A 22,401-nucleotide genomic window follows, 5' to 3' on the forward strand; every position below is an offset into this window, starting at 1 on the left:
ATGCTGCCGCCCCATTCTCAGCCACCTCTGGAGGGAGCATCCGGCTGATGAGCAGGGCTCTGAGGAAGCTGAGCACACATGAATCAAGGAGCCACTCCCACAAGGGTGCGGCCCCACCTGATCTCCGGGAAAGCTTCCCAGAGGAAGTGACACCTTGGCCGAGTCCTGGAGGGTGACCCAGAAGCAGAGGTCAGAGAAGGCTACAAGGAGAGGGAGTGTTTTGGGGCCCAAGGCCAGGAGTGCCCAGTGAGCTCCAGAAACAGAAAGCAAACCCACAAAGCTGGCACATGGCCCAAAAGCGGGTGAAGAAGAGAAGGCCTGAGACGGGGACGCTGCTGTCACACAAGGCCTCAGGGCTGGGACAATGTCTGGCTCCATCCTGAAAGGAGGCTGGGGAGGCTGAAGCCCAGGAACCGCCAATCAGTTAGTGTTTGGGGGGACACCTCCCAGGGCCTCTGTGTGGCCTCTCACCCCCAGAGCTTCTGCACTCGCCTCTGGCCTTGCTCAGATCCTAGCTGGCCCTCACTGCACAGCCCAGGAGAGACTCTTCCTAAGCAGGAATCTAGCCAAGTCACTCCCTCACTCACACCCTCCAGGGCCCCTCCTATCTACACAAGAAAGACTCAACCTCCCAGTAAGGCATCTGGAGCTCTCCAGGATCCGGAACTTCGCACCTGCCCTTCCCACTGCTGTACCTGTCCCAGCAACGTCTGACCCACCCTCTGTGAAGGATAGGGAACCATTTACGATAGAGGAGTGTAAGCCAACACCCCCTCACAGAGACGACCCGGCACCACCCACCAAAACCCCAGATGCGCAGGGACACATCTGGAGACAAGTGACCACCTGGGGTGCAGGGACAACCATCCCAGGAAGGAGTGTAGGAAACCAGAGGCCTCCATGGCCCCCGGAGGAGGAAACTAGCTATTGAGTGGGACCTTGGTGAGATTCTCTGTGCCTTTCCGATGCCTTTAAACCATCTCAACCCGTTCACATTAATCAGTGCTCTTTAAAAATGCTTCAAGGCACAGGTCAAAACTCAGATCTCATCACACCAGAGGACCGGCCAGCACTCATCCCAAGACCGCCTGCAGCAGCAGCCCTCGGGGTGGCACGAGCCGCCCCAAGGCGGGAGTGAGGCAAGGGATGTGTTCCCGGAGTGGAAAGGGTGGGCGCCTGGAAGAATCCAGGGAAGTCTGGCAGTGAGAGGAGCCGCTCCTGCCCCGGGCCTCTTGGCAGACACCCTGAGGGCTGTCCAGGCCTCCTGTGCCCCAGGGTCCCCTCAGGATGGAGTCCCACCTAAGCCCCACGGAGCCTGAGTCCTGGGCTGAGTTGTGTCCCCCAACAGATATGTTTGAGTCCTAACAGAAACTATGAATGTCACCTTACTTGGATAGAGGTCTTCGCAGATACTCTCAAATGAGGTTGCCAAGCCTTAGGGAGAGCCCTCCCTCAATGAGTGTCCTTATAGGAGCAGAGAAATCGTGACATAAGACACAGGAAGTCCAAATGAAGATGAAGGCAGGGACGGGAGCAGCCTCCCACAAAACCTTCGGGAGCGCAGCCCTGCCCACCGCTGGGTCTCCGGCCTGAGGAAATTGCTTCCGATTGTCACCCACCGCCTGGTTTGTGGCCATGCCCGGAGGCCTCCACTGCTTCCACAGAAGGCAGCACAGAGTGGTACAGTGGAGCCCCGAGGTGGCAGTGGCAGCAGCAGCACCCTCAGCCCTGCCCAGGACCCTCAGCTGAGCCCAGCTCAGCACCCTCAGCACCCTCGGCCTGCTCAGCACCCTTGGCCCTGCCCACCACCCTCAGCCCTGCCCACTACCCTCAGGCCAACCCAGCACCCTCGGGCCAAGCCCAGCACCCTCGACCCCGTCCAGCACCCTCAGCCCCGATCAGCACCCGCCACCCACACCTGGCCACATCTGGTCAGGCTCCTGGGTGGTGACCTTGGCAGCAGCCCTGCAGGGCACTGAACACCACCTGCCCCTTCCACAGCCCAGGGCACTGCCAGCTGGGAGTGTCCCCAGTGTCTCAGACACAAAAATGTCAGTGCTGGCTGAGCGAGGTGGCTCACGCCTGCAATCCCAGCACTTTGGGAGGCCGAGGTGGTGGGGGGGATCACTGTGGCCAGAAAGCTGGGTGGGACAGAAGTGTCTGGGCTGACTGTCCCGATCATGAGGCTGCAGTTGCCATTCATGGCTGGGGGCAACCACCTGGGGCTCCTTCAGGAGCTCAGAAGAGGCTGCCTTGGCCCAGAGTAGATGATGGGCAGGGGTTGCCATTCTGGAAGGAAAGGAGAAAGGGGGTCTCCTTATGGCATGGGGGGCGGGAGCCTCCAGGAACCAAACAGACGCGTGGACGAGCCTGGGGCCTCAAAGGTCAGGCACAGGCACAAGTGAACACCTACTCTTTCCATGGGGGACTCTGCCAAACAGAAGCTCAAGCGGCCCTGCTTTTTGAGAGGGACTCTCGCTCTGTCACGCAGGCTGGAGTACAGTGGCTCGATCTCAGCTCATTGCAACCTCCACCTCCCAGGTTCAAGCGATTCTCCTACCTCAGCCTCCCAAGTAGCTGGGATTACAGGTTTATCTGGCTTTTTTTTTTTTTTTATACAGAGTTTTTGCTCCTGTTGCCCAGGCTGGAGTGCAATGGCACGATCTTGTCTCACTGAAACCTCCGCTTCCTTGGTTCAAGTGATTCTCCTGCCTCAGCCTCCCGAATAACTGGGATTACAGGCACTGGCCACCACGCCCAGGTAATTTTTTTTTTTTTTTTTTTTTTTTTTGTATTTTTAGTAGAAAGGGATTTCACCATGTTGGTCAGGCTGGTCTTGAACTCCTGACCTCAGGTGATCTGCCTGCCTCGGCCTCCCAAAGTTCTGGGATTACATGCGTAAGCCACTGACCCAGCCAATTTTTGTACTTTTTAGTAGAGACAGGGGTTTCACCATGTTGGCCAGGCTGGTCTCAAACTCCTGACCTCAGGTGATCCACCCGCCTTGGCCTCCTAAAATGCCAAGATCACAGGTGTGACTCACCACACAGGCCCCTGCTTCTCCTAACTTGCTGCCTGAGGTGGTTCCAGCCAAGTCCCTTCCACCTGCAGACCCGCCACTGCATCCCTAGAAGAAGAATGCATGGGAGGAAGGGCTGGGCCGAGGAAAGTTCCTGCAGTACTTCCAGGCCCCAAGCAGGACAGGGAAGAGGCTGACAATGGCCCTGAGCTCCCAGCCTCCACTCTGGCCAGGGCAGGGGACTGACCCAGGAGGCTCCTTCCTTGTGCAGCCCACAGCCCCCGTGCACCCCCCTACTCCCAGGGCTAAGGCAGGTAAGAAGCTCAGCAGCACTGGGAAACCACAGGGAACCCAGCCTGGCTGGTGTGAGCAGCGGGAAGTCGAGGGAGCAAAGTCGGAAAGAAAAGAAAGTGCCTGCTTCCCCGAGTGCCCTGGGCCCTGTCAGGGACCCCCAGGGGAGTGCCCTGGGCCCTGTCAGGGGACCCAGCTCACCCAGGCCTGCACTTCCTGTCCCGGCTTCAGCCAACCACCTAATGTCAGGGGTCAGTAAGAGCCGGGCCTGGTGGGCGCCCTACTGCCCTTCCTGGCTGCATGATGCCAGCCAGCCTGCTGGGCACAGGGGCCGAGTCCCCTCTACCCACCCCTCCCCTCCAAATGTCCCTAAACAATCCACCCACAGTGGACCCTGCATGGCCTGGACATGTACCTGCTCAGCTGGAAAGCCATGGTGGCTAGGACATCCTGGGATTAGATCCAGAGAAAAGCAAGGGAGCAGGGAAGCATCAGAGAGTCCCCGCCTGACCCAGGACTGTCCCAGCTCCCGTCACGCCAGGCTTGGTGGGGAGCATCCCCACCCCCACAACTGGCTTCCTGAGCTGCCCAATCTGGGCAGGAAGAGGCTGCCTCACCAATCCAGAACGTCTACCAAAAACCAGTCGTCATAGAAACCTCGCTTTATAAATAATTACAGGAGGAGTAATTCTGTGAGCCCTTCCGGCTGCTGTGCCAGGAGATCAGGAAGGCACAGGGGCCACCACCGAGCCACCTTACGGGGGGTTTTCAAGGACCCACCTTCTCTGACAGAGCACACAGCCCCCTAGCCTAGTCTTTCTCCAGGGTCTCAGCCAAAGCCAGGCCTGGCCCCGCTGCTGCCTTCTAGAGAGCCCTGAAACGTAAACAGGGGAGGAGGGTCAGGGGCCAGCAGGGATTCCAGCACGTCCAAGCCTGCATCCCACTGATGGAGCTGGCATCTAGAGCCTGTCCCAAGGGCCAGCTCCCTGGCTGAAGCAAAGTGGACAGGTGGCCCAGCGTCCCTCCTCCTCAGGCCACACCCCATCCCTCCCCCTCCCCCTTCCCCCCAACCTCCACCTCAGAGGATGCCATGCCTGTCTTGGGACCTGGAAGTGCTGCAGGCTCTCAGGACTGCCAGCTGCCACCTGTGGGGCCCTGTGTCCCTCGGCCTGTACTCTCTTCACTCTGCCTCCCCTTCCACTAAGTGTCAGGAAAAAAGAAGTCAAACAGTCACAGGGCTGGGGTGCAGGCTCCAGGAGGCCCTGTGCAGGAGGCAGGATGTGTCATCACCGAGACCTCCCCAATGCCGCCCCCACCAGGGCTGCTTTCCCAGGAATCCTGTGACCAGCAAGGGGAATGGAAAGTCGCCAGCCAGAGCGCAGGCTGCACAGCAGACTCAACCAGGCTGGGCCTGCGGGCCTCTCAGGGCTAGTGGACCTGGCCTGGCTCCCAGCCTCTGGGCAAGCTTCACACGCTAGCTGTGAAAGAGAAAGTTAGGGCAGAGAGGGCTGATAAGGCTTAGACAGACAGCCACCCCTTTATCAAGGCCCTTATCAAACTCCCAGAGCCAGGCTTATTTTCTCACCAGCCGGGAAGTCACTCTTGTAAATGTTAAATCGTTAAATTATTACTAAAAGGCCAAGGGCCACTACCCCCAAGTCCTCTCACCTACGTGCAAAAAGAGAAAGAAATGCTCAGCTCACAAATCCCACATGTGCTGCCCCCACCCAGGGATGCTTCATGTCTAGAGGCCGGCAGAGGAGGGGATTCTAAAGGGAACCCACCGACCCACAATGTCTCCCTGGAGGGGAAGTCAGGGGGCTGAGTCTGGGCCCAAGCCTGGCAGTAACCCCTGGGCAGAAAATGTTCCCTGGGCCCTCCATACCCACACAGCCTGCCAGGGCCCAGGCCCGGGCCATCAGCCTCCTCAGCCCCCTGGCTGCCCACCTCGGCCCATCATCCTGAGTAGCTGGCATTCCAGGGCCAGGGATCTTGAAGCCACGGCGCCCCCCACCCTGGCACACAGGACAGGGCCTCCCAGACACACTTCCCTCCCCTGACCCCAAATAACCCATAGTTCCTCTCAGCTGCCAACTCACTGCTTGGCCTTCTCCCCAAAACAGGCCCTGTCAACTTCCTTTCCGAGGACTTTTAGTGACAGGCCTCTCCGAAGCAGGAACATGGTCTCCCCAGGTCTCCCGCTGGCTCCCTCCAGAAGCGGTAGCCAAATGGAACTCAAGGAGCAAGCCTGGGTCCAAATTCTGTGCCCTTTGGACTTGGCGTCATCCCTCCAGGCAGGCATTACTGCCTCCCTAAGCAACCCCACCAACTGGTCCCAGCCCAGGTATGCCAGGCACACCAACCACCCCAAATCAGTGAGGACCTACCAGGCTTCCATAGCAACAGAAGTTCAAGCCAGACGGTCTGACAAAGAGGAAGCACTTGTCAGACAGCTCAGCCTTAGGAGTAAATAAACAACCATGAGATGCTGTTTCCCATCTACCAAATTAAAAATCGTTTTAGCCGGGCGTGGTGGCTCAAGCCTGTAATCCCAGCACTTTGGGAGGCCGAGGCGGGTGGATGACGAGGTCGAGAGATCGAGACCAACCTGGTCAACATGGTGAAACCCCGTCTCTACTAAAAATACAAAAAATTAGCTGGGCATGGTGGAGCGTGCCTATAATCCCAGCTACTCAGGAGGCTGAGGCAGGAGAATTGCCTGAACCCAGGAGGCGGAGGTTGCGGTGAGCCGAGATCGCGCCATTGCACTCCAGCCTGGGTAACAAGAGCGAAACTCCGTCTCAAAAAAAAAAAAAAAAAAAAAAAATCGTTTTAATTGATAAAATGAGATGTCTAGAAATGTTCATAGCAGCATCATTCACAACCACCCAAAGATGGAAACAACCCGGCATCCACCACGAATGTCCCCATCAAACAAAATGTGATAATCCATACAATGAGATATTATCTGACCATAAAAAAATGAAGGACCTACAGATCCATAGGAATGCACGGACCAGCCTTGAAACCACACTGAGCGAAAGAAGTCAGTCGCAAAAGGTTACACGCTGTCTGATTCCATATACATGAAATGCATTCTGTGGCAGATCCACAGAAATGCAAAGTCGGCTGGTGCGGTCCAGGGCTGCAAGAGGCGCAAGGGGAGTGACTGCTAATGGGTGCGGGTTGATTCTAGGGGTGATGAAAATGTTCTGGAATTAAATCATGCTGATGGCTGCATAACCGTGTGCATCCATTAAGGCTCAAGCAGAATTGTACAATCAAAAAGGGTAAACTATTGAGTTATACCTCAGGAAAGCTGTTACAAACTACAAACAAGGTAGGGCGCGGTGGTTCACGCCTGTAATCCCAGCACTTTGGGAGGCTGAGGCAGGCAGATCATGAGGTCAGGAGTTCAAGACCAGCTTGGCCAACATGGTGAAACCCCATCTCTACAGAAAATACCAAAAAATTAGCTGGGCATGGTGGCGCATGCCCGTAGTCCCAGCTACATGGGAGGCTAAGGCAGGAGAATTGCTTGAACCCAGGAGGCGGAGGTTGCGGTGAGCCGAGATCGCGCCATTGCACTCCAGCCTGGGTAACAAGAGCGAAACTCCGTCTCAAAAAAAAAAAAAAAAAAAAAAAAAATACAAAAAATTAGCTGGGCACGGTGGCGCGTGCCTGTAATCCCAGCTACTCAGGAGGCTGAGGCAGGAGAATTGCCTGAACCCAGGAGGTGGAGGTTGCGGTGAGCCAAGATCGCGCCATTGCACTCCAGCCTGGGTAACAAGAGCGAAACTCCGCCTCAAAAAAAAAAAAGAAAAAGAAAAACACAGTGGCTGGGCCCGGTGGCTCACACCTGTAATCCCAGCACTCTGAGAGGTTGTGATTGTACTCGCTGTACCTGAGGTTGCAGCAAGCAGAAATCAAGTCACTCTGGGTGTACACTCTGGGTACTTTCAACAGTGTGGTTGAATCTCCAAGAAATCGTGCTGAGTGAGGGAAGCTGGACAAAAAAAGGCAGGTGGATCAAGAGTTCAGGAGATCGAGACCATCCTGGCTAACATGGTGAAACCTCGTCTCTACTAAAAGTACAAAAATTAGCTGGGCATGGTGGCAGGTGTCTACAATCCCAGCTACTCGGGAGGCTGAGGCAGGAGAATCGCTTGAACCCAGGAGGCAGAGGTTGCAGTGAGCCGAGATCGTGCCACTGTACTCCAGCCTGGGCAACAAGAGCAAAACTCTGTCTAAAAATAATAATAATTTTTTAAAAAAGCAGGACCTGCGAAGTGCCACGAAAGGAGGTCTGCCTGTGCCTAGGTCAAAACTGCTCAGACCGAATACTCTCAACATGTGCAGTTATAGAAATTATTTCCGTATAACTCTGTTTAAATAAGTATTTCTCCCACCTCCCACCTCTGCCTTTTAGAGAATCAAATATTCATGGCAAATGCATTGGGTTTGCTTCTACTTGAGGCACGTACTCTGGGCAAGTTCCTGGAATTCAGCCAATTTCTGCAAGGGAAGGTGGCAGCAAGCGCAATGAAGTCACCTGGGCACAGAGGCCTGGTCACCACGCTGGCAGCTTTGCCCACACATCCCTCAGCCGGACCAGAGGCGGGAGACAGGTGGTCCAATGGCCCTGGGAACTCCAGTTACAGAGTCACTGAGAGCCCTACGCAACCAGGCACTGGTTGCAGCCCTCCCACATGCCCATAGGGACTGGAGGCATGTCCCTTGGTGGGCAAACCAGCAGGCCCTGGGCACTTCAGAGTATGGGGCTAGTGGGTCAGCACAGCCACCCGGAGTCTCATTCTCTGAGTCTCATCCTCGGAGTCTCATTCTCTGAGTATGTCTCTGATCACATCGGGCGTGGGGCCTGTGGGGAGAAGCTGAGCTCCACTGTGCGGAGGCCTAGGACTCTGCCCTGCCCGACATCCTGGAGGCCACATGGTGGAGGAGGGGCAGGTGAAAATGGCTGAGGAGATGAAGTCTGCACTCTACAGGGGTCCCTGCCCCACCTGCCACACACCCCTAGGTCACTGTGTGTGCCTGGAAGGCCCCAGTGTCTTTACGTGTAAATGGTGGGAGAACTGCCGAGCTCAGAGTTCTCCGTGGCTGGGATACCCTATATTATTCCACAGACTCCCCCTAACCTAGGACAAGCCCAGCATCAGTAAGCCCCCGGGTCTTGGCCAGTTGAAAGAAACAACCATGTCAATAGTCAATAGAGGAGAAAAACCAAGTTCAGCATGTGCTGAAAGTGATGGCTTCCCTTGTTCCTCCTAATTAGTTACATGGCTGAAGTTCCCACTTTATTGACATTAAAACTGCAGCTCTGAGAAAGACACTATTAAGATAATGGAGACAAGTCAAAGACTGAGGGAAATGTTTATAAAACGTATATCCAATAAACAACTTGTATCTAAAATATACAATGAACTCTTAAAACTCAACAATAAGAGGCCAGGCGTGATGGCTCACACCTGTAATCCGAGCACTTTGGAGGTAGCTCGAGACCCGCCTGGCCAACGCGGAAGAAACCCCTAAAATTATCTGGGTGTGGTGGCAAATGCCTGTAATCCCTGCTTGGAGATTAAGGCGTGAGAATCCCTTGAGCCAGGGAGGTGGAGGCTGCAGTGAACCAAGATTGTACCACTGCACTCCAGCCTGGGTGACAGTGAGAATCTCTGATCTCTGAAAAAAAAAAAAAAAAAACACCTCAATAATAAGAAAACAAACAACCCAATTAAATATTAAAATATGGAGGCCGGGCACGGTGGCTCACGCCTATAATCCTAGCACTTTGGGAGGCTGAGGCGAGTGGATCACGAGGTCAAGAGATCAAGACCATCTGGTCAACATGGTGAAACCCCGTCTCTACTAAAAATACAAAAAAATTAGCTGGGCATGGTGGCGCATGCCTGTAGTCCCAGCTACTCGGGAGGCTAAGGCAGGAGAATTGCTTGAACCCAAGAGGCGGAGGTTGCGGTGAGCCGAGATCGCGCCATTGCACTCCAGCCTGGGTAACAAGAGTGAGACTGTCTCAAAAAAAAAAAAAAAAAAAAAAAAAAAATCAGCCGGGCGTGGTGGTGTGCTCCATCAATTCCAGCTACCAGGAAGGGTGAGGCAGAAGAATCACTTGAACCCGGGAGGCGGAGGTTACAGTGAGCTGAGATCATGTCACTGCATTACTACACTCCAGCCTGGGTGACAGAGCTGGACTCTGCCAAAAAAAAACCAAAAAAAAAAAAAAAAAAAACCAAAAAAAAAAAACAAAAAAACTACAAAGAACTCCCCTGAAGCTGTGCCAGAAGCTGTGGCCCTTCCCTACACCAGTGTTGGCCGTGTGGGTGACACATGGCAGGAAGCCGGGAAACACTCTAACCTTTGACCCAGAAAGGCACGCCCAAAACCTAGTCTAAAGAAAAACACAGCCGGGCGCGGTGGCTTATGCCTGTAATCCCAGCACTTTGGGAGGCCGAGGCGGGTGGATCACGAGGTCAAGAGATCAAGACCATCCTGGTCAACATGGTGAAACCCCATCTCTACTAAAAATACAAAAAATTAGCTGGGCACGGTGGCGTGTGCCTGTAATCCCAGCTACTCAGGAGGCTGAGGCAGGAGAATTGCCTGAACCCAGGAGGCGGAGGTTGCGGTGAGCCGAGATCGCGCCATTGCACTCCAGCCTGGGTAACAAGAGCGAAACTCCGCCTCAAAAACAGAAAAAAAAAATTAAAATATGGGCCAGGTGAGGTGGCTCACACACGTAATTCAGTCAAGATCAGGAGTTCCAGACCTCCCTGGTCAATGTCATGAAACCCTGTCTCTATTAAAAATACAAAAATTGGCCAGGTGCAGTGGCTCATGCCTCTAATCACAGCACTTTGGGAGATCAAGGTGGGTGGATTACCTGAGGTCAGGTGTTCAAGACCAGCCTCGCCAAAATGGTGAAACCTCATCTCTACTGAAAATAGAGATTGCACTGAGCCAAGCTCACACCAGTGCACCCCAGCCTGGGCAACAGAACGAGACTCAGACTCAAAAAGAAAATTAGCCAGGCATTGTGGCAGGTGCCTATAATCCCAGCTACCCAGGAGGCTGAGGCAGGAGAATCACCTGAACCTGGGAGTCAGAGGTTGCAGTGAGCCGAGATTGTGCCACGCACTCCAGCCTGGGTGATAGATAAAGACTGTGTCTCAAAAAAAACCAGCCAGGCACAGTGGCGTGCACCTGGAGTCATGGCTACTTGGAAGTCTGAGGTAGGAAGATCACTGGAGCCCAGGAGGTTGAGGCTACAGTGAGCCGTGATTGTGCCACTGCTTTCTAGCCTGAGTGACAGAGCAAGACTCTAAAAATAAGGTGGGGAGGTGGGGGCAGGGGGCCAAAGACTTGAACAGAAACCTGATGTAAGAGGATATACAGATGGCAAATATGCACACGAAAAGTTGTTCAACACCATATGTCATTTGGAAATTGCAAATTAAAACAACACTGAGACACCCCTACATACCTGTCAGAATGGCCTAAACCCAAAGCACAGACAAGATCAAATGCTGGTGAGAAAGCGCGGCGCAGATGCCCTCATTCACTGGCGGCAGGAATGCAAAATGGCACAGCCCCTTCGGAAGACAGTTTGGCAGTTTTTTGCAAAGCCAAACATACTATTCAATTAAATCAATCCTATATTCCATTAAATATATTTAAAAATATCAGAATTCTATAGATTCCAGGTACTATGGACCTATTCCGTATGCATTAGTAAGAGGACAAATCTTTAAGATTTGGCCTCTGAGTGATTTTAGATTTTCACATGTCAGCCCTAATGGCCACAGATCTTCTGATGATTAGTAAGCAATTATTCTTTTGACTTGATTATTGTGTCTCCTGATCATGTGAATTTACTACTCCCGTTGAAACCATGTACACCAATAAAGTATTTGCTATTCAAAAAACAAAAACAAAAAAAATACATGTAAAGGCTAGGTGTGGTAGATCATGTTATAATCCTAGCATTTTGGGAGGCTGAGGCGGGAGGATCACTTGAGCTCAAGAGTTTGAGATCAGCCGGGCGTGGTGGCTCATGCCTGTAATCCCAGCACTTTGGGAGGCCGAGGTGGGTGGATCACGAGGTCAACATATCGAGACCATCTTGGTCAACATGGTGAAACCCCGTCTCTACTAAAAATACAAAAAATCAGCTGGGCATGGTGGTGCGTGCCTGTAATCCCAGCTACTCAGGAGGCTGAGGCAGGAGAATTGCCTGAACCCAGGAGGCGGAGGTTGCAGTGAGCCGAGATCGCGCCACTGCACTCCAGCCTGGGTAACAAGAGCGAAACTCCGTCTCAAAAAAAAAAAAAAAAAAAAAAAAAAGAATTTGAGATCAGCCTGGGCAACATAGCGAGACTCCATCCCTCTCTATTTAAATAATAATAAAAAAAAAAATACATGGGTAAAAACCTAGTTATGTACATGGAAGCAGTTAAAGCAAAATCAATTAAAAAAGAATTCAAGTTGGATATGGGTGAATTAAGAATCTTCCTAATACGTATCAGATAACACAGGTCAATTCAGCAACTTCAGACTGGTTTATGAGTGTCACCACTTCTAAGAGCCTGGCTTTTATAAGGCACAAGACAAGGCGAGATCTGCCTGTCATTAAAGGAAGCACAGAGTGTCAATCATACAGGATGTAGTTTCCTGAGACGCCAGAGTATCAAAAGCAACTCCATTGTGAAAGCTGAGCTCCAAATACGTGCGACAGCTGAGTGAACACAGCAACAAAACATCAAAGAAACACACACACATCAAAGTTTGGCACTTATGAAAACAACGGCACCAGTTACACGGCCAAAGCGTCCACCTGCTACGGTGCCACCACTGTCCTGATTGTTTCCACCAGGGCAGCACTGGGTGCCTGAGAGGTGATGGCTCAAGGTGAGACTGGAACGGGAGGCCTGGGACTGTCCGCAGAGGAGGGAGGGGCATCATCTGTAACCAACATGCCCCCTGCTGGTGGCCAAGATGCTCCAGGACAGTGCAGGACCCTGGGAGGGTCCAGTCCCACAGTGACACATTTTACAGCAAAGTACACACACCACAGGCCTTCCCAGCTCCCAGCCAACAAGTCTCAAGGGGGCAGGTACCATGGGGCCTTCTCCCAGTCCCAGGCTCACAGGCACATGCCCAGCAAGAGCAATGCTCTGACCCTCCTGAACCAGGGACTTGCTTTCCTTTACTCACCCAAGACTCACAGCTGCCACAGCCGAGCCTCTGGCCTTGAGGCCAAAGAATTCAAGACAGGGCACAGAGACATCTGGGCTGTCTGGCACGGCCTTGGCACGGTCTCCTGTGGGGACCTACCCCAAGGGAGGCCTGGACAGCCAAAAGCCTGTCACATGCCATGGGACAGCCTAAAGCCACAGAAGAACATTTTGGGGAGAAGGAGGGAAGGGGGACAGAAAGGCTGGCAGAGGGCAGGGGCTGGTGTTTGGCAGGGGGAGGGGAAAGAGTGGACAAGTGCAGAGCATGGCCTGCCCACGAGAAGTGATGTCCCTAGGGCCCTAGTTTTATTATTGCTCAAGGGCTTTCTGTTTCTGTCCTTGAGGTCAGAGATAAATGACCCTCAGGAATGAGAGTTCAAAGAAAGGGTCAGTGGCGATCTTTAGCCTCCACTTGCCAGCTGTGACCGCAAGCAACTCCACCTCTAACACCTACTTCCCAGCCCATAAAGAGGTGTGTCCATGTGCAAACAAAGCTGGATCCCGTCACACGTAACAATTATCTCAAGATAGGTCAGCTAGGTACGGTGAGCCTCACACCTATAATCCCAGCACTTTGGGAGGCCAAGGCGGGTGGATTACTTGAGGTCAGGAGTTTGAGATCAGCCTGACCAACATGGTAAAACCCTGTCTCTACTAAAAATAAAAAAAATTGGCTGGGCGCGGTGGCTCATGCCTGTAATCCCAGCACTTTGGGAGGCCGAGGTGGGTGGATCACAAGGTCAAGAGATCGAGACCATCCTGGTCAACATGGTGAAACCCCATCTCTACCAAAAATACAAAAATTAGCTGGGCATGGTGACGCACACCTATAGTCCCAGCTATTCAGGAGGCTGAGACAGGAGAATTGCTTCAACCTGGGAGGCGGAGGTTGCGGTGAGCCGAGATTGCGCCATTGCACTCCAGCCTGGGTAACAAGAGCGAAACTCCATCTCAAAAAAAAAAAAAAAAAAATTAGCTGGGCATGGTGGTGGGTACCAATAATCCCAACTACTTGTAGGGAGGCTGAGGCAGGAGAATTGCTTAAACCCAGGAGGCAGAGGTTGCAGTCAGCTGAGATCGCACCACTGCACTCCAGCCTGGGCGACAGAGCAAAACTCCATCTCAAAAAAAAAAAAGATAGGTCAAACACCTAAATGTAAACTATAAAATGTGTAAGCCATAAAACTTTCTTTTTTCTGAGACAGGGTCTCACTGTCACCCAGGCTGGAGTGCAGTGCTCTAGCCTCTAACCTACTTCACTGCAGCCTTGACCTCCCAGATTCAAGCAATCCTCTCACCTCAGCCTCCCAAGCAGCTGGTACTAGAGGCATGTACCACCACCACGCTCGGCTAATTTTTTAAATTTTTATGTAGAGATGCAGGCTCTTATTGTTGCCCAAGCTGGTCTTGAACACCTGAGCTCAAGTGGTTTTCCCACCTCAACCTCCCAAAGTGCTAGGATTACAGGCGTGAGCCACAGCACCTATCCTATAAAACTCTTTAAAGAAAACAGGATAGGTGCAGTGGCTCACGCCTGTAATCCCAGCACTTGGGGAGGCTGAGGTGGGGAGATCACTTGAGCTCAAGTGTTCAAGACCAGTCTGGCCAACATGGTGAAACCCTGTCTCTACTGAATATACAAAAATGAACCAGGCGTGTGGTACACACCTATAGTCCCAGCTACTGGAGAGGTGGGAGAGAATCACTTGAACCTGGGAGGTGGAGGTTGCAGTGAGCCGAGATCACACCACTACCCTCCAGCCTGGGCAACACAGCAAGACTCCGTCTCCAAAAAAAAAAAAAAAAAAGAAAAGAAAAAAGAAAATATAGAGTATATCTTTGTCACTTGCATTTGGCAATGGCTTCTTAGACATGACAACAAAAGCAAAAGCAACCAAACAGAAAGAGAAAAAAAAAATGGACTTCACCAAATTAAATACTTTTGTTCTTCTAAAGAAACCATCCAAAGTAAAAAGACGGCCAGCCAGGTACACTGGCTAACCCCTGTAATCCCAGCACTTTGAGAGGCCAAGGCAGGTGGATCACTTGAGGTCAGGAGTTCAAGACTAGCCTGGCCAACATAGTGAAACCCTGTCTCCGCCAGGAAAAAAATACAAAAATTGGCAGGGTGTTGTGGCATATACCTGCAGTCCTAGCTCCTCGGGAAGCTGAAGCAGGGGAATCACCTGAACCCAGGAGGTGGAGGTTGCAGTGAGCTGATATCATGCCACTGCACTCTAATTGGGTGACACAGTGAAGAAACAGCAAAAAGACAGCACAGTGAGTGGAAACAAATATTTGCAAATCACATCTGAACTAGCCACTCATGAAAAAGACAAAGCTGGAAGATTCACACTTTCTGATTTCAAAACTTACTACAAAGCTACAATAATCAAAACAGTGTAGCATTGGCATAAAGACAGACATAAGAATCAATGGAACAAAGAGCCCATAAATAAACTCAAATGATACGTATGATCAAATGATCTATGTGACAAGTGTATAAAGACCTTTCAATGAGGGAAAGATACTCTTTTCATCAAATGGTCCTGGGAAATGAATATTCCCAGTGAAAGAATGTTGCATCTTTACCTAACACCATATACCAAAAACAACAACAACAACAAAAAACCCTCAAAATGGGTCATAAGCCTAAAAGTAAAAAGTAAAACTGTAAAACTCTTAAAAGAAAACATAAGACTAAAGCTTTACAACATTGGATTTGGTGACAATTTCTTGGCTATGAAACCAAAGGCACACGGAACAAAAGAAAAAAGGTAGACAAATTGCATTCCATAAAAACTTTAAAATTTGTGCATCAACAGACAATATCAACAGAGTATAAACACATTCCGCAGAATGCGAGAAACTATTTGCAAATCATAAATCCAATAGAGGATTAATATCCAGAATAAATAGAGAACTCCTAAAACTCAATAATAAAAAAACCAAGCATACACATTACATACATGTGCCAAAATACCACACTATGCTATAAATATGTAAATTATTATGTGTCAAAAATAATAAAAGCAAAAATAGAGGGACTTTTTCAAGCACCAAAAGCTATAGTCATCAGTTTCAGAATACTGATGAAAATTTGAAAAATATATACATGGATACTTATAAAGATACACAAGTATATAACATGCACTTAATATACACTACACCTCAGCCAGGCACAGTGGCTCACGCCTGTAATCCCATCATTTTGGGAGGTCGACGTGGGCAGATCACCTGAGGTCGGGAGTTCGAGATCAGCCTGAGCAACATGGTGAAACCCCATCTCTACTAAAAATGCCAAATATTAGCTAGGTGTGGTGGTGTATGCCTGTGATCGCAGCTACTCGGGAGGCTGAGGCAGGAGAATCTTTTGAACCTGGGAGGTGGAGGTTGCGGTGAGGTGAGATCACACCATTGCTCTCCAGCTTGGACAACAAGAGCGAAACTCCGTTTCAAAAAAAAAAAAAAAAAAATACAAAAAAATCAGCCGTGTGTGGTGGCATGCACCTGTAATCCCAGCTACTTGGGAGGCTGAGAGAGGAGAATCACTTGAACTCGGGAGGTGGAGGTTGCAGCGAGCTGAGATCGTGCCACTGTGCTTCAGCCTGGGCAACAAAAGCAAAACTCCATCTCAAAAAAAAAAAAAATACGGCCGGGCGTGGTGGCTCAAGCCTGTAATCCCAGCACTTTGGGAGGCCAAGGCGGGTGGATCACGAGGTCAGGAGTTTGAGATAAGCCTGGCTAAGATGGTGAAACCCGGTCTCTACTAAAAATACAAAAATTAGCTGGGTGTGGTGGTGGGTGCCTATAATTATAATCCCAGCTACTCAGGAGGCAGAGGCAGGAGAATCATCTGAACGCAAGAGGCAGAGGTTGCAGTGAGCAGAGATCGCACCACTGCACTCTAGCCTGGGCAACAAAGCAAGACTCTGTCTAAAAATATATATATATATGGCTAGGCGTGGTGGTTCACGCCTGTAATCCCAGCACTTTGGGAGGCCAAGGCAGGTGGATTGCGAAGTTAAGAGATCGAGACCATCCTGGCCAACATAGTGAAACCCTGTCTCTACTAAAACATTTTTTTTAAAAAATTAGCTGGGTGCAGTGGCGCGTGCCTGTAGTCCCAGCTACTCGGGAGGCTGAGGCAGAAGAATTGCTTGAAACCAGGAGGCAGAGGTTGCGGTGAGCCAAGATTGCGCCACTGCACTCCAGCCTGGTGCCTGGCGACAGAGTAAGACTCTGTCTCAAAAAAAAATAATAATAATATATATATATATATATGTGTGTGTGTGTGTGTATAATACGTATTTAATATGTTACATATTTTATGTTATAATATATATTAAATATCTATTATATATCTATACACATATATATATATAGAGAGAGAGAGAGAGTAGCCAGGTGCTGGGACTCACACCTGTAATCCAAGCACTTTGGGAGACCGAGATGGACAGATCCCTTGAGCTCAGGAGTTTGAGACCAGCCCAGCCAACATGGTGAAATCCTCTCTCTACAAAAATCAGCCAGGTGTGGCAGCACATGCCTGTAGTCTCAGCTACTCAGGTGGCTGAGGCAGGAGGATCACTTGCATCAGAGAGGCAGAGGCTCACTGACCAAGACTGCGCCACCACATGTGGCCCAGGAGACAAGAGTAACACCTGTGCCAATTTAAATAAATAAATACATAAAATGCCATCTTAGTTATATACATATACATACAGTTAAGATGGCAGTTTTGTTTTGTTTTTTTTAAACAGAGTTTTGCTCTTGTTGCCCGGGCTGGTGTGCAATTGCACAATCTCAGCTCACCACAACCTCCACCTCCCGGGTTCAAGCGATTCTCCTGCCTCAGCCTCCCGAGTAATCCGGGATTACAGGCATGCGCCATGTAACCATGCCTGGCTAATTTTTGTATTTTTAGTAGAGACAGGGTTTCACCATGTTGGCCAGGCTGGTCTTCAACTCCTGACCTCAGGTGATCCACCCACCTCGGCCTCCCAAAGTGCTGGGCATACAGGTGTTAGCCACTGCACCCAGCCAAGATGGGAGATTTTTTTAAAGGTAAGTTACATATTACGTGTATTTTTAAACACAATTTGGATCGCAGTGATGCAATCAGCGCTGCCTCAACTTCCTGGCTTCAAGCAATCTTCCTGCCTCAATATCCTGAGTAGCTGAGACTAGAGGCACACCCCACCACCACGTACCTGGCTAATTTTTTAATTTTAGTAGAGATCAGGTCTTGCTATGTTGCCCAGGCTGACAACTTTTTAGAACTGGAGAGATTTTTAATTAAAAAAATATATCTGAGGCCGGGCGTGGTGGCTCAAGCCTGTAATCCCAGCACTTTGGGAGGCCGAGGCGGGTGGATCACGAGGTCGAGAGATCGATACCATCCTGATCAACATGGTGAAACCCTGTCTCTATTAAAAATACAAAAAATTAGCTGGGCTTGGTGGCACGTGCCTGTAATCCCAGCTACTCAGGAGGCTGAGGCAGGAGAATTGCCTGAACCCAGGAGGCGGAGGTTGTGGTGAGCTGAGATCGCGCCATTGCACTCCAGCCTGGGTAACAAGAGCGAAACTCCGTCTCAAAAAAAAAAAAAAAATATTTAAATATATATAATATATATATATATTTATATATATATTTATATAGCTGAGAAGGGACTTGTATCTAGAAATATATAAGGAGTTCTTATCACTCAATAACAAAAAGACAATTAAGCCAACTGGAAAACAGAGAAAAGACCTGACTAGACAATTCTCTAAAAATACATGAAAACATGCTTGGTATCAACTTCTCTCATTAAGGAAATGTACATCAAAGCACCGTGAGATACCACTGCACATCTACTAGCCTGGCTAGAATTCAAAAGATGGATAATACCAAGTGCCGACAAGGGATATGGGGAAATTGATCCTTTGTACACTGCTGGTGGGAATGTGAAATGGCGCAGCCACTTTGGAAAACAAGTCCGGAAGTGCCTCAAGAGGACAACCACAAAATTACCATATGACTCAGCAATCTGACTCCTAGACGAGCTGGTTTTATTCAGGCTTTTAATAACAAACATGGGTGTCTCTTTCACCCCACTTCTCCAACTCTCCAACACAGGTGGGTGTCCTACAATTTAATTAAAGTCTGCCACTACCTTCTGGGGGTAGGGAAAGGTAAGGCTGAAAAAGCCTAACCCTCTCTCTAATCCTGCCTTGGTCTTTCTGGAGACCAGCTTCCATCCTGAAGCTACCTAGGGCCCCCAGCCACCAGTCCTCTCATTAGCATACTAGACACTCTTATGACTCCAGAGAGCCCAAAGGTTTTGGAAGCTCCATGTCAGAAAACAAAAACCCTCTATCACCCCTTTCAAAATTGACAGAGGTCATGGTCCCAGAGCTCTGTTAACATACTGAAATCAGTTAGCTGGGCACGGTGGTGCGTGCCTGTAATCCCAGCTACTCGGGAGGCTGAGGCAGGAGAATTGCCTGAACCCAGGAGGCGGAGGTTGCGGTGAGCCGAGATCGCGCCATTGCACTCCAGCCTGGGTAACAAGAGCGAAACTCCGTCTCAAAAAAAAAAAAAAAAAAAAAAAAAAACATACTGAAATCTACTAGCTTGTACACTGCAGTGGACGAATTGCATGCCATGTGAACTATAATCCAGTAAAGCTGGACAAAAGAGGAGTGTGTACAGCCACTCAACAGAGTTTCTGTAAAGTTTAGGAGAAGTACAGTAGGCAAAAGCCATCTCTGTAAGCAGCTCAACACTGCACTGTTAGGATCAATCACGCAGAACAGCTCCCTCGGCCCCACTCCAACCTTCTGGTCCTAAAATCACAGATCAACCTCCTGCGGGGACAAAGCAGGGCATGGATGCCGGCTGCCAGGTATGCGCCAGCACAGCTGCTGGCTCGCAGGGGCCTTGATCTCCAGACGCCCAGATTCCCATGGCCCAGGGCTGCCAGGCTCACCGCCTCCAACAAAGCCAGGGGGTTCTGCTGGTCCCTAGGGGAAGTTCCACTGGTCACTAAGCGAAGAACATACCAGGTCTCCACTGAGGATGGACACTTAAGTGGACACCTTCAATCCAGCAAAACACAGCTAATCCAACACCTGGCCCTACTATCCCTCCCAAAAACTCCTCCAAGTTATGTGGCCCAAGGCCCTGGGGCAGGCTGCTAAGTCAGCCTCACAAGCAGGACACGATGGGCACAGAATATTCCCAGTCATCCTACTGCTGGTAGTGCAGGCTCCAGAGGGTGAGAGATTAGCCCTGGGTCCAACCGCCTGGATGGAGCGAAGCACCCTTCTGGGGCCCCACATATCCCCGGCCAGCCACCAGCCTCCTGGAGGATTCGTCCTTACAAATTCACAGAGACGGAGAGCCCTGGCAAGCAGCTTCATCCTGCAGTAAGTGGGCAAACTGTTTACCCAGTGCCAAGCATGAAGCCTGGCAGAGCCATGCCTGTGCCGGACGGGCTTAGCAGTGAGCCGGCCTGATCCTCCGTGATGGAAAGCACCAGGCTGCCCCTCCTCCTAGGACTGCCCCTCCCACACCAGTCCCTAGCAAGGCCGAATTGGATCACAGGATGTTCTCTGCAGAAGACCAGTGAGGAAAGGAATTCATGACTCAGCATAAACTCAAGACAGGGAGACAGGGCAGGGCCCGCCCCTGCGGGAGAGGATGGACTGGGGGGTGCCGCAAGCCACACTCAGAAGGGTTCCCACTTCCAGGTCCTTAAGCCTCACACCACTCAGGCTGGCCCTCAGGCAGGTGGAAGAATGAGTTCCACCTGGGCCAAGAGGGCTTGGCACATAGGCACCAGGAGAGCTGGAAGGCTGCGGGAAGCCACGGAAGGCCAACACACCCGAACAGCATGGCAGCTGCCTGGCGCTCCTCTGACAGTGGCCCTCAAGCTCCAGGAAGGCGAGGAAAATGCAGATTCCTGGGCCTACCTCCTCTCTGACCTTCCCCAGCCCTGGAGTTACAGCCTGGGGTAGGGACCCAGGAACCTGGTTTCTTTTATTCTTTATCGTGGTAGATATCAAATGCTTACAGTAGAGGGACATGGGAATGAACCCCATGTCCCCATCAAGCAGCCCTGAAACAGTCAGCTCAGGGCACCTCTGGTCTCTCCAACCACCTGCTCCCCATGCCAGGTTATTCTGCGGCAAATCCCGGACTTTCCAGTACAAAAATCGGTAAATGTCAGCATTTCCTCTAAAAGACAAAGCCTCCTTGTAAAAAAAAAAAAAAAAAAAAAAACCATAAAGAAGGGGCATGGTGACTCATGCCAATAATTCCAGCACTTCGGGAGGCCGAGGTGGGAAGATCACTTGAGCCCAGGAGTTGAAGACCTGCCTGGGCAACAAAGTGAGACATGTCTGTACAAAAAAAAAAAATTTTTTTTTTTTTTTGAACGGAGTTTCGCTCTTGTTACCCAGGCTGGAGTGCAATGGTGCGATCTCGGCTCACCGCAACCTCCACCTCCTGGATTCAGGCAATTCTCCTGCCTCAGCCTCCCGAGTAGCTGGGATTACAGACACGCGCCACCATGCCCAGCTTAATTTTTTGTATTTTTAGTAGAGACGGGGTTTCACCATGTTGACCAGGATGGTCTTGATCTCTTGACCTCGCGATCCACCCGCCTCGGCCTCCCAAAGTGCTGGGATTACAGGCTTGAGCCACCGCGCCTGCAACAAAAAAAATTTTTAAACATTAGCCAGGCATGGCGGCATGCACTTGTAGTCCCTGCTACTCAAGAGGGAGGCTGAGGTGGGAGAATCCTTGAGCCCAGGAGGTTGGGGCTGCAGAGAACCATGATTGCACCACTGCACTCCAGCCTGGGCAACTAAGCAAGACCCTGTCTCAGAATAAAAATAAAAACATAACCACAAAACAAAGATCCCACCTAATATATCCAAATCCCTAATATCATTAAATAATAAGTGCCTTCATTTTTCCGTCCTAAATGAATTGAATCTGCATTTGTGAACTTCATTCGCAAGAACCCAAATCTCTGTTGACCAGTGAAGAGAAACTGCGGTGTGCAGGGAACAGGGGTCTACAGGGCCACGGGTACGCAGCAGTGAGGCGCAGCACCCCAGCTCGACGCGGTTCCATCCACACGAAATTCTAGAAGAGGCACAGCCAGTGAGAGAAAGCCGATCTTTTTGCCAGGGGCCAACAGTAGGGGACTTTTGCGGGGTTTGGAAATATTTGACATCACAACTGGGCCAGTCATTACACAGCGTGCCCATTCATCAAAACTCAGCGAACTGCACATTTCAAATATTCTTGTATATGCATTACAAATATACCTCAATACAGTTGGTTTAAAAAAGCAAACTACAAAACAATTATCCTACCTTTAAAAAAAAAAAAGTAGTGATTCCTTATAATCATTCATTATTAAGGGATGAATCAAGTTTCCCCATTATCCCCTGAGAGCTGCATCTTGTTGACTGAGCTGAGGTACTATTCGCATGCAGAAAACCTGCATTTGTAACTCACTTCCCCACTTATTCACATGCGGGGTTCAAAGGGGGTGCACATCATTGATTCCCCTCCCCAGGAGGGCTCTGAGAGTGAGAGGCCAAGGGGTGGAATGGCAAGACAGCCTAGGATGGGATCACCCCCTGGTGCATGCCCTGCAGGCCAGGTGGGTCACACAGGAGAAAGCCACTTCTGGTCACTGGAACCAGGGAGCCAGCCAGCTGCAGGTGCCAATTCCAGGGCAATGCCAGGCTGACTGGCCTACTTACAGGGTAAGGCTGGACAGTGGGTAGACAACGCCCTCCCCACCCACAGGCTCTCTGAGCT

At 50.7% G+C, this 22,401-nt stretch overlaps 1 protein-coding gene across 3 annotated transcripts in view; it reads right to left on the reverse strand.

Moving 5' to 3' along the window:
- Positions 1-22,401, reverse strand: part of ACOT7 (acyl-CoA thioesterase 7) — a 118,213-nt gene that overhangs the window by 88,496 nt on the left and 7,316 nt on the right. Inside the window, exon 1 of one of the 3 annotated variants that reach the window (XM_003939621.2) lies at positions 5,410-5,553. The exons of 1 other annotated variant lie outside the window; for it this stretch is intronic. In XM_003939621.2, coding sequence (XP_003939670.1) covers positions 5,410-5,492 — 83 coding nt within the window. In that variant the 5' untranslated portion in view covers positions 5,493-5,553. Of the gene's footprint in view, positions 1-3,725; positions 3,837-5,409; positions 5,554-22,401 lie in introns of those variants that run through there. One more of the 3 variants, XM_039474227.1, reaches the window with a different exon arrangement.

The sequence above is a fragment of the Saimiri boliviensis genome, chromosome 11 (assembly GCF_048565385.1).
Source record: "Saimiri boliviensis isolate mSaiBol1 chromosome 11, mSaiBol1.pri, whole genome shotgun sequence".
In the NCBI taxonomy this organism is placed as follows: Eukaryota; Metazoa; Chordata; class Mammalia; order Primates; family Cebidae; genus Saimiri; species Saimiri boliviensis.